Below are 12,275 nucleotides of genomic sequence, written 5' to 3'. Positions count from 1 at the left end.
GCTTTCCATATAATTTTCGCTTTTGTTGTAGGATGCTCAATTGTTTCTTCTTGTTTTTTTTTCTTACACTCCATAAACCGTTAATCAACTCGAATCTAAACCGTTAGCCCAAACCATTAGTTAGCCCGAACTGAAACCGCACCAAACCGAAACCGGCCCGAAACCGTTATTTTGCTAATGGGCCGTGTTTGGACTAGGTATTTTTCAGCCCGAAACCGCACCGTTGACACCCCTAAGTATATGAAACAAAGTTAGAGATGGGGTGCTTAATACAACTCTAAGTGCCTTACGAAGTGAAATTGGAATATCAAGGTTAGAAGTAGGGGGACTTACTACAGAATCCATGGGGTGAAGGAAGCGAGGTGGAGGAGCCGTAGGTGTAGGAGGGGCTGCAGACATTGTTGGACATTCCTGATACACAGTAGTGATCTTCGTTTTGTTAGGTGGAAGTGGAGACCTTGCTAGAACAAGTGAAGAAATAATGATAGGGAGATCCGTATCTGTAGAAGAACCAATTACAAGGTTAGAAGAGTAATGAACATACTCAAAGAATGAAACATCAAGAGTGATAAAATATTTTTGAAGTTGAAAGGAATAACAATGCTAACCCTTCTGAGTGTGAGAATACCCAACAAACATGCACTTAAAGGCTTTTGGGTCAAGCTTTGACAACCCAGGATAGAGGCCCTGAACAAGACAGACACTCCCAAAGACGCAAGGAAGCAACTTATGTAAAGGACTACCAGGAAATGATAAGGACTATGGGATACTACTTTCCAAAATAGAGGAGGGCATTCGGGTAATAAGATAACAAGCAATCAGGATAGCATCAGCCCAAAAATATTTGGGGGCCCGTATTTCAATTAGTAAAGAGTAGGTGACTTCCGTTAGTTGGCGATTCTTCCGTTTTTTGACACCATTTTGTTGTGGGGTGTCGACATTAGAGGATTGGAAAAAATGCCATTTGATGTTATAAGTGTATTAAAAGGAGAGGAAAAGAAATATTCTTTTGCATTGTCACTCCGAAGAATTTTAATAACTGACGAAATAGGAATTAAAGTGTTTTATTCTTGTGTGTATTATTCAGAACTTTACAATCAATATATACACAGCTGCTATCTATGAAATAGGAAAGAATATCCTACCTAGAATATTAGAATAAATGAGAAATCTACTTAGAATAAAAGATTACAATAAATGAGAAATCTACCTAGAATAGAAGATTACAATAAATGAGAAATCTACCTAGAATAGAAGATTGCAATAAATGAGTGATCTACCTAAAATAGAAAAATACAATAAGAAAAATACCTGTAATAGAATATTACAATCTGATCTACTTAGATTAAAGATACTAATAAAATATTATGATATGATTCTAAGATTTTCCACACTCCCCCTCGAAGTTGGTGAATAGGCATTCTCCATTCCCAGCTTGGATATGCATTTTTGAAAGGCTGAGCTGCTCAATCCTTTAGTAAGTACATCAGCAAGTTGACTATGTGTAGACACATACGGCGTACAAATCAGTCTGCTATCCAGCTTCTCTTTGATGAAGTGTCTGTCAATCTCAATGTGCTTGGTTCGGTCATGTTGAGCAGGGTTATGTGCTATACTGATTGCTGATTTGTTGTCACAGTAGAGTCTCATTGGTCCACCCCATTCAACCTTTAGGTCTTCTAAGATAATCTTCAACCAAAGTAATTCACATATTCCTTGAGCATTGCACGAAATTCGGCTTCTGCACTTGACCGGGCCACAACATTCCGCTTCTTACTCCATGTCACAAGATTGCCACAAAAAAAAAAAGGAAAAACCCCCTAGGTGGAAAAAAAACAAAAAAAAAAAAAAGAAAAAAAGAAAGAAGAGGGGCGCCCTGGTGCCCCCCCCCCCCCCCCCCAAGGGATACATATGAGGAGAGGACAGTGGCGTAACATGGGTGGATAGAAGAGTAAATTCTGTTGGAGTTTGTTACGGGAAAAGGGAGTACAAAAGAGAGGAGGGAGAGAAGAATAGGGGGGGGGGAATATAGAGCAGCAAGCAGAGCTTGCGGGGAGAGGGAAGACCTCTAGGAATGGCTTTGCCATGGTGTTGCTCAATCGGTAAATGTCGATTGATGCTGTGTTTATCTGTGTTTCATTTTAGTTTGTTTAATTTCAGTAGCATGGTGGGAGATCTCGCTCTCGAGCGAGATCTCGCCACCCAGAAATACCGAGATCTCGACCGAGATGGCGAGATCTCGGTCGAGATATGCCAGAAAATTGGCGGTAGTCTCGGTAGCCCATCTCGGTGAGTTTTAGGCTCGGGTTGGGCTGAAACTTGGTACTTAGCCTATTTAAGGCCTTTTGAACACATTGGTGGCCTTAGATTTGTGAGAAAATAACCCTAACTATGTCTCCTACGTCGACCCTATGTGTAAAACCGAAATTCTGTGTAATGCAAAGTTATAGTCTTAGAGAATAGACAACATGTAATGTAATTATGTAAAGATATCAAGTAATTCAAGACTTCAAGTTAATGAGTTATCATTTATCAACCATCAAGTATCAAATACAAATATATAATAACATATTAACATTACACATCAAGTATTCAAGAATCAAGTCAACAAGTGATCAAAGTTCAAACTTCAAACTATCAAAGATTCAAAGTAATAAATTGTTAAACACTTAAATGTCTTCAAAATTTTACAACCATAACTCCATAAGAATTAAGAAGATTACAACTTACAACTTACAACTTACAAGTTACAAGACTAAGAGTATCACTCAACATTCCGCATCAATTGATTCTGAACGGTGGCCACATATGACTCCCAAGTCAATTGATCACTGAAGTATGTCACATATCGGTTTATATGATCATTATATGTTTGCATGTCAGAATACTGGAGGAATAGCAGTCTGGGATAACCGTCAATCATGGGTGGGTGAAAGAGCCATTGTTGTTGTTGTTGTTCATATAGTTGTTGAGTATTTGGGTACGGGTTTCTAAACCACTCATTTAACAACCCACCTTCACTCCCATATGCATACTCTCCAGGTGAAGGGTCTTGAGGAATAGTATGACCTCCATAAGAAGAATACCCACTGTAATCTGACCCGGTGCTGTGATCCCCATATTGGTACCCCGATGACAGGCTCTGCTGTTGTGAATCACTCTGATCTAGGCTCATGCTTCCCATGTTCAATTCAAGATCATGCATGCTTGCATCATCATTCGGTTGCCCCTGCCCTTGCTTTGATCTGCTCTTCCGACTCCTACTATAAGTCCGAGAGATAGGGGAACTGTGGCTCACATGTGTCGGATGACTCGGACCTGGTGGAGGTGAGTCAGGTGACTCCCTTTGTTGACGCTGACTTCCACCAGAAACACGACCAGCCTGACTGCCTCCATGACTCGAACTCGATGTCTGATTTGGGCCACTTGGCCGTCTGGTATGAGTGGTATCATCGGCATCATCATCTGAATCCCCACTACTAGTTGTCACCTCAGTTGTTTGAAGTCGACCAGGTGGCTCCACAAATGGTACAGTTGATCCTTCTGATGCCGCTACAGCAGCCTGACCCTCATCAGAAGATAGGTGCTCAGCCACAACATCTGGGCCCACAGCAGCAGCAATGGTAGGATCAGGCTGCCCTTCTGGCCCATCCAGCATTGGGCCACCTCGATCCCTAACCCATTGATATATGACATCATCTTCCTCATCTTCTGCGGGGGGCTCGTGGAATATATCAGTCAACTCAATCGGTTCACGATTGTCGTCATCTATATTATCTTGTATGTGCCCTACTCTCAATCTCATGTTGTAATGCACATACACCAAGTTCTCGAGCCTCTTACTCCCCAATCTGCTCCGTACCTTACTATGGATGAGCGAGAAGGTGCTCCAGCCTCCTCTCGCAACCGAGGGATGAGCAAGTCTCGTGAGAGTACTTTAATTGCTATGTCCCCGAGATTTGGCGCACTAATTCCATATAGAAACCACCAGTCAGCTGCATAACCAAAAATAAGAATGCATTAGGCAAGCAAATCTTTATATTTATATAACTTATCAGTTATCATTTATAAAGTTATAGACTTATAGTCTATAGACTTATAGACTTAATGACTTATAGAGTAGTAAACTATTTACCAGGATCAGTTTTTTTCCTAGTTGCAATCGCTGAGAAGGCTTTCCAAAACTCCCGCAGGCATCCCCGAACTCCCCGATCCGTACACCAATTCACCAATTCTTCAATTATTGTATTATACTATTATCATGTATATGCTTAATGGCTAATGCACTAATGCAAGAAGTTGAAGAAACAATTGAATAAGTTCTCACCTCTCCATTAATTGTCCCTTGCATGATGGGATTTGACACAAGCTTCTCCACCACCTCTTGCACCGCAGATCATCAACTTTACATCAAGCCCCTATATCATTCTTGTAATGGTACTTTGGGTTGAGGTAGTAAGCTTGCATTGTGGAAATAAAAAATTTGGTTAATGACTTAGTGATTTGGTTGTTTACTAACTTACTTGTTTATAAATTATAAGTTATAAGTTATAACAAATAAAGAATTTAAATTAAAGTATACAACAAAAACTTAAAGACTTAAAAGTGACTCACCAGCCAAGTGCAAAGGATGCATCAAGTGCATCTCCCATCTATTATCGATGATCCTCTCGTAGGATTTGAAGGTGCTAGGGGCAGCAGCTCTAACCAACTCTTTCATTTGCTGGAGGGCAGCATATATGTGGGGCATTGTGGGCTTCTTCTCCGAATCCACCATCCTTAAAACAAACACAATAGGCTCTATAATGCCCAGTGTCCTATTCAGCTGCCTCCAAAAGGAATCATCAGCAATGGTTTGTTGGGCTAGTATTGCATCAGGATGGCTAGATCCACGCCAACCAAACCACTCCTCACTTGCAAACATGTGCCGAAGACCCACCACTTTCTTCTGGAAGCTTTTAAGAGCTACATAGTTGGTGGCGAATCTAGTCAATCCAGGTCTGACTAGATCACCCTTACAGTGGTTCCTCATCATCTTCAGCACATAACCATGGTTATAAATAAAATTACTTACCCTTCTAGCCCTCTCAACCACAGTACTGATTGACTTTCTTTTCCCCAAGTCCTTCAACATAAGATCAATCGAATGAGCAGCACATGGTGTCCAAAAGAGGTGGATCCTGCTGCTCTTCTTCCTCATCAACATTTCACCAGCTTTTTTGAAGTTTGCACCATTATCTGTGACAATTTGGACCACATTCTTTGGCCCTACCTCGAGTACCACCTCCCTAAGAAGCTTGTAAAGGTAGTCAGCATCTTTGATCTTATCTGAGGCATCCACTGACTTGAGGAAGGATGTCTTTCCATTGCAGCTCACCATGAAATTAATGATGGACTGTCTAGTAGGACCAGTCCATCCATCAGCCATCACAGTAACACCATATGTACTCCATTGTTCTTTTAATGATTCAATGTATTCATCCACCTCCTGCTTTACCTTGGGTAAATATTTATTCATTACTTCCCAAGCTGTTGGGCCTTTAACCCCTACACCTGCCCTAGCAACTGCATTGATCATCCCCTGATAGTATGGTGTTTTGGCTACATTGGGTGCAATGTTGTTATAGAGCATGAATTTGCTGATTGTTAACCTAGCTTCCTCCTCCCTACTGCCTTCTCTACCTCCAGCAAACATATAGGGAATGCTTCTTTGATAGATGTCTTGTTGGTTGAAGAGGGAGGGGTCTTGGTCAAATGTGGAATCATAATGTGTAGTCTTCCTCCTCCTCCTTTCGGTCCTCTCGCTCTCGGTTCCCTCGAAAACTATGTCTAGGTGGCATGGATGCCCCCCGACCCCGAACCACCTGCTCCCCTTGTTTGTTCATATTGCCTCACACTATCAACATGTAAGGACTGTCTGCTAGCTTCCATTGCAGCCTTCATCTGTCTCCATTCGGCTCGTGACTCAACACCCATAACCCTCCTCCTCTCTTCATCATCGCTTGATTCCTCATCAACATCAAGAGTAGGTCTAGATAGCACTATATCCTCAAATTCCCTTTGCTTTTGTGCCATCTCTTCCTTTTTTGTTTCCCTCCTCTTAAAGTTGCTGCAATTGTTTTTTGGACTTCATAAGGAACCCTGGGACACTTGGCAACATCTTTATAACCACCAGCCAAATGTTGCTTTAATCTGGTTGAACCACCAGAATTCAAAGTCTTGAGGCAATACTTGCATCGGGATTTCTTCTTGTCAGCAGTCAGTGGATCCCCATGTTGCCAAGCAATGTCCTGAGTCCCACTACCAGTGCCGCCACTCCCCCACTAGTTGCCATTTAAGATTCAAATGTACAGCACTGAAAGTCTGAAATACATACATGAATCATGAATATTCCCAAATAATCATTAGAATAATTTTTAGATACATAAAAACATGTAAAAACAATTTATAAAACAACAAAACACACACTTTGTTCTAAGATAACATATATACACTGCTCAAACAAACATGTTAGTATTTTTAAAATAAACTACATAATATGAGCATCATTTTAAAAAAAAAACAGATAAATTTTTAATAACATATTATTTTTTATAATTATTTTATGTAAAAATAATTTATAAAACAACAAAACACACACTTTGTTCTAAGATAACATATATACAATGCTCAATAAGACATGTTTGTATTTTTAAAATAAACTACATAATATAAGCATCATTTTAAAAAAAAAAAAGATAATTTTTTAAAAAATTTTATTTTTCATAATTATTTTATTTAATTATTTAAATAAAAAAAATACAGCAAGCATGATAATCAAAATATTAATACATGAGATTGTAGCCCTCTAAATGTAGTTTAACATAAATAATAATCACATTCATATCATAAGTATTTATTTATAATCTTTAATTTTAATTTTTTAGATAATATATTTTTTAAATACGAAAATTCAAAAAAAAAATTAATAACAGAAAATTAAAATTTTTTCCATGAAAGTGTAGATCTAAGCTTGAACATCAACATATATTTATATCACACTCATACAATCATTGTAGAACCTTGTATTTGAAAAAAATCAAATTTGGGGGAAAATCTTACATTTCTTGAAGATCCCTTGAAATATGCTTGAATCACTACAAATATGCTTCAATTTGTTGTTGTAGATGAGTTGATGATGTTGCTATGTTGAATCCCCAACAAATTCCGGCCAAATTCCGGCCAAAAATGAAGTTTTCCGGCCAAATATGGGCTTCCAGCGAGTTAGAGGAGAGAGAGAGGCTCGAGAGAGGCGAGAGATGCCTCTCTCGAGCGAGTTAGGGGCTTTAAAAAGCCCCTAAAGCAGCAAAAATATTCCCGTTGGTGAGATCTCGCCGAGATATTGGCGAGATCTCGCGAGATGGGCGAGATCTCGAGCGAGATCTGCAATCTCGCAGATCTCGCCAGAGATCTCGTCTCGCCTTTCTAAAAAGGCGAGATATCTCGCGAGATCTCGCCGAGATCTCGCGAGATCTCCCACCATGTTCAGTAGAGTTATCAGTTCTTAGTATATCAATCTGTAGTCTGCAGCTATTTCCTCATCAGAGTTGTTTAATGGAATCGATTAGTACTTCAAGTTTTCCCCTGCTGAATATGTCCTTCTGAATTCAGTTTCTGTGATAGTCTCTGCCATTAATTCTTTACAAGCCATAGCAGTAAGAGATTGATAGGGATTCAGGGCAAGTTAGGGAGGGATCTAACAACATGGTATCAGAGCCCTAACAATCCCAGGGAGATGCGATGACACTGACGATATTTTCCGGTGAAGGCAGTGTACGGGAATGGGTGATGGAAGTATCGTTATTCTGTTGGGCAAATCACATCTGTTACGAGCAGCAACTGAGCGTGGCTCTTCAGCACTTGGATGGTGAGGCCTTAGAGTGGGTTTACCAGAAGAGTTGGCCAGTGTTCGATTGGAGATACTTTAAAGAGGCTCTGCAACAAGATTTTGGTGGAGGGAACACACCAGATTCGAGCTTAGTTGAGAACATCCATCATATAGAAGTGGATAAGATGCAGCGAGGTAGCGGAGGATCAGCCGGAAACAATTTCCAGATGTCATTGGGTCTTCCGATGGCAGCAGCTGAGAACTGTGCCAACAACCTTGGTGCCGAGAATCTGTGCAATATCTCTGTGAAAGGGATTAAGGGCCGACAGCTACCCTCTGCTTATGTCGATGACCTGGCAATGGCAACAGTCAAGACGGGAAAGCTCGATCTAAGGAAGAAGGTCACACCTGCTGTTAACGTCTGGCAGCGAAAGCCTTGGCGCCGGAAGGATGGAATCTACAAGTATTCTCAAGACTCTGCTCATGGACAACGGAAGAAACGACGACCTTTCGGTAAAGGTGATGAACTGGGTGGTTCGAGCTACGGCGAAACCTCCTTGGATGAAGCCGAATGTGAGAGCTTGGAGAAGAGAGAAACAGAGAGGGAGAGGAGCAGGCATCAATACCTACCGGACTAAAGCAGCAGCAGCGATAAAACTTCCCGCTCGATCAACGATCTGCGAAGAGAAGAGGAATCGAAGGAAGCCAAGATCACATGGCGGCAGACTTCAGGCGACGATGTGTTCCGTTCGCAGGAAAGGAAGAAGAAGACGATGGAGAGTTAGGGTTAGTAGAGTTGTTTCGGTTCGCATCAAACCGATTTGTGAGTTTCATCCAAACCATCTGGGTCAAAAACTGTATTTCTTGGGCCAAGTTCAGCTATGTTTTGACTCTCACATAGGGCCCAAACACAACGAATACCCAGTTTGGTCCATCAGACCCCCACTAAAACCCCCTTGGGCCACAACCATTCCACTAGTTCCTAGCCCATTTTATTTCATTAGTCCACTACCCAACCCATCTTACCTCATCAACCAAATACCTAACCCATCTTCCTTAAAAGACCCACCATGGGCCCAACCTATTTCCTTAACCCAAAGCCCAATCCAGCCCAACAAACCAACGCCCAACACATATCTTTTAACCCATGGTTTTAAATATTTTGACCCCACCCATTTTACCCATCTCTCATGGGCTTGGCCCATTTCATTATCCCAAAACCCACATTTTCTTATTATTATTTTTGGACCCATCAACTTAACCAACCAAACCAAAACCAACCACAACCAAATACTGACCGAACCAAACCGTCGTCTTCAACCTTGCAGCATCGAGACAGAAAACAGGCAGCAAAACTGGAATTGCAGCGTGCGCTGGGTGTGGGTGTCATCGCCAGCGCCAGAATCTTCACAATCGCGTGTATCACTCCAAACTTTGGTACTATTTCTCCAGTCTTGTCGCAGATCTGTTCTGGGGCTCTCGCACAGAGGACTGATCACATGCTTGGGGCGGTAGTCTTGAAGAGGTTGCTCGTGCGGCAGATGCACAAGGATCCGATGTTACCCTTTATGAGGTCCCCCATCCCTCAAGGTCACTGGCATATTCAGCCTATTGAAAATGATTCTCAGAAGGAAGATCAACTTCAGAACAGGAAAACAGCACAACACGAGTACTCATTTGCAGGTGGGAACATGAATTTGTGCAAAACACGTACCATGACTTTCCTCCAAGCAGAGCGTAGATTCCAAGGAAATGTTGTTCCCAAGGCTCGTATGCGATTATTCATGTCCGAGAAGTCTAATGGTGGTACAGTAGCAATGTGTTATGGAGATAAAGATGATTTTGAACATCTAGCTGCTGAGGATTCTCCGCCTACCTTGCCGAATACTCATTATGCAGATTTGGTTGCTTCACAATTTTTTTTCGCAGATGATTCATGATGGTTATCAACTTGCTGAGGATCCAGTCAGACCAACATCAGCTCATATAAGTTCTGCCAATGGTCATTTAATTTACTTTTATGGGGTTAAATCATACGAGTGGCTGTTTCCAATATGTGCTTTGGTAAATCAACATGGCATGGATCGACTGAAGAAGCACTACATTGGATTCCACACGTGTTGTGCCTCTTTATGCTAGATCAGTTCTATTAGGAAAAGAGATACCTGCTTCCAGATGATGCTCAACTGGTGAGCATTAGGCAAGTTGCAGTCCGGCTATCAAAAAAAAAAAAAATTTTGTTTCGGTACTTGCACGTTTCCCGGCAGATGACTGGCACACATGTGAAGTCTCACCTCAAATTTTCCCTCACCTTGAGGACAAGGTGAAACTGAAGGAGGGAAGTGTTGATAAGATCCTAATCAAAAAGGTATATATGAGAAAGAAGAAGGACTACATGATGCAACCTACAGCTGCTACAAGGGATACATATGAGGAGAGGACAACTGGCAGAACATGGGTGGATAGAAGAGTAAATTCTGTTGGAGTTTGTTACGGGAAAGGGGAGTACAAAAGAGAGGAGGGAGAGAAGAATAGGGGGGGGGAATATAGAGCGACAAGCGAGCTTGCGGGGAGAGGGAAGACCTCTAGGAATGGCTTAGCCATGGTGTTGCTCAATCGGTAAATGTCGATTGATGCTGTGTTTATCTGTGTTTCATTTTAGTTTGTTTAATTTCAGTAGAGTTATCAGTTCTTAGTATATCAATCTGTAGTTTGCAGCTATTTCCTCATCAGAGTTGTTTAATGGAATCGATTAGTACTTCAAGTTTTCCCCTGCTGAATATGTCCTTCTGAATTCAGTTTCTGTGATAGTCTCTGCCATTAATTCTTTACAAGCCGTAGCAGTAAGAGATTGATAGGGATTCAGGGCAAGTTAGGGAGGGACCTAACATTGACCTTCTATCTACTGCTGACCCTGCATAATCAGCATCAGTGTATGCTTCTAGTATCATTCCTTTATTCCCTTTAAATAAAAGGCCTCTCCCTGGCGTCCTTATTAAATATTGTAGCACACAGTGAGCTGCATGCAAGTGAATTTCCTTTGGATTGTGCATGAATTGGCTGATTACACTAACTGCATATGCTATGTCGGGCCTTGTGTGAGACAAGTAGATTAGTCTTCCTACTAGTCTTTGATACATCTCTCGGTCCAGAACAACATCTTCTTTTGCATTCCCAAGTTTACTGTTGGGATCTATTGGAGTGCTTGCTGGTTTACACGCGGCCATTCCTGTTTCTTTAAGGAGATCAGTGATATACTTTTGTTGAGAGATGAAAATGCCTTGTTGAGAGTGAGCAACTTCAATGCCAAGGAAGTATTTTAATCTTCCTAAAACCTTGATCTCAAATTCCTTAGCCAAGCATTGAGTCAAACTTTGTTTCTCTTTTTCTTCATTTCCTGTCACTATTATGTCATCAACATACACAAGTAGTGCCGTGACTCCCCCTGATGATGAGTGCTTGATGAACAATGTATGGTCTCCTTGACTTTGCTTGTAACCCATACTAATCATGACTTTAGTAAATCTACCAAACCATGCCCGCGGTGACTGTTTGAGTCCATATAAGGCCTTTTTTAACTTGCATACAGTATTAGCAGCTAAATCATTCTCATAACCCGGTGGAACCTCCATGTAAATTTTTTCCTTTAGTTCACCATGCAAGAATGCTTTTTTAACATCAAACTGTTGCAAGCCCAACCATAATTTGCTGCCAAGGATAGTAAGATTCTGACAGTATTCATTTTTGCAACTGGAGCAAATGTTTCAAGGTAGTCAATCCCGTAAGTTTGGGTGTAGTTCTTGGCTACCAACCTTGCTTTGTACCTTTCTAAAGATCCATCTGCTCGATACTTCAATGTATAGACCCATTTGCACCCCACAGGTTTCTTCCCTTCTGGTAACCTTTCAAGTTCCCAGGTTCCATTGCTTTCTAATGCTTCCATCTCCACATTCATAGCTTGCTTCCACTCCTTATTGGATAAAGCCTCAGATAAGTTGTTAGGAATGGCAATGGTGTTTAAACTTACCAGAAAGGCTCTATGAGATGGGGGAAAATGTTTAAAGGACAAGAATTGGGCAAGAGGGTACATGGGTTTCGTTGTGCATTCTCTAGTGCCTTTCCTAATGGCAATAGGAAGGTCTAGTTCATTTTGATCTGTGGGCACATCAGATTCGGTTTGTAGTGAAGGATTAGTCATTTGTACCTCATTTCCAGAATTTGGATTGGAGTCTTGAACTTGAACTGATTCTGGAACAAGATTCTTCTTCCTTGAGAACACCTTTCCTTTGCCAAATCTCACATGCTCAATATCAGAAATAGGCTCTTTCATTTCAAAGTTTGACATATGTTCATGTTGTTCATAGTTTGACACAGGTGAGTCTGACACAAGTTTAGGTTGTTCACAGTT

At 41.1% G+C, this 12,275-nt stretch overlaps 2 protein-coding genes across 2 annotated transcripts in view; both read left to right on the top strand.

Moving 5' to 3' along the window:
- Positions 1-12,275, top strand: part of LOC149018681 (Tetratricopeptide repeat (TPR)-like superfamily protein) — an 88,289-nt gene that overhangs the window by 55,980 nt on the left and 20,034 nt on the right. The gene's annotated exons all lie outside the window — the stretch shown is intronic.
- On the top strand, positions 6,766-10,387 carry LOC149018682 (uncharacterized). The gene has a single exon (XM_089152831.1). The coding sequence runs from the start codon at positions 7,780-7,782 to the stop codon at positions 8,503-8,505; it is 726 nt and encodes a 241-aa protein (XP_089008957.1). The 5' UTR covers positions 6,766-7,779; the 3' UTR covers positions 8,506-10,387.

The sequence above is a fragment of the Hakea prostrata genome, chromosome 4 (assembly GCF_041222555.1).
Source record: "Hakea prostrata isolate BN-2017 chromosome 4, UWA_Hpros_2, whole genome shotgun sequence".
In the NCBI taxonomy this organism is placed as follows: Eukaryota; Viridiplantae; Streptophyta; class Magnoliopsida; order Proteales; family Proteaceae; genus Hakea; species Hakea prostrata.
The sequence above is the reverse complement of the archived record's forward strand: the minus strand, read 5'-3'. Positions and strand labels throughout refer to the sequence as shown.

What these genes read in the sequence shown, in the direction of transcription:
- LOC149018682 (XM_089152831.1), top strand. Translation starts at nt 7,780, where the DNA reads ATGACACTGACGATATTTTCCGGTGAAGGCAGTGTACGGGAATGGGTG.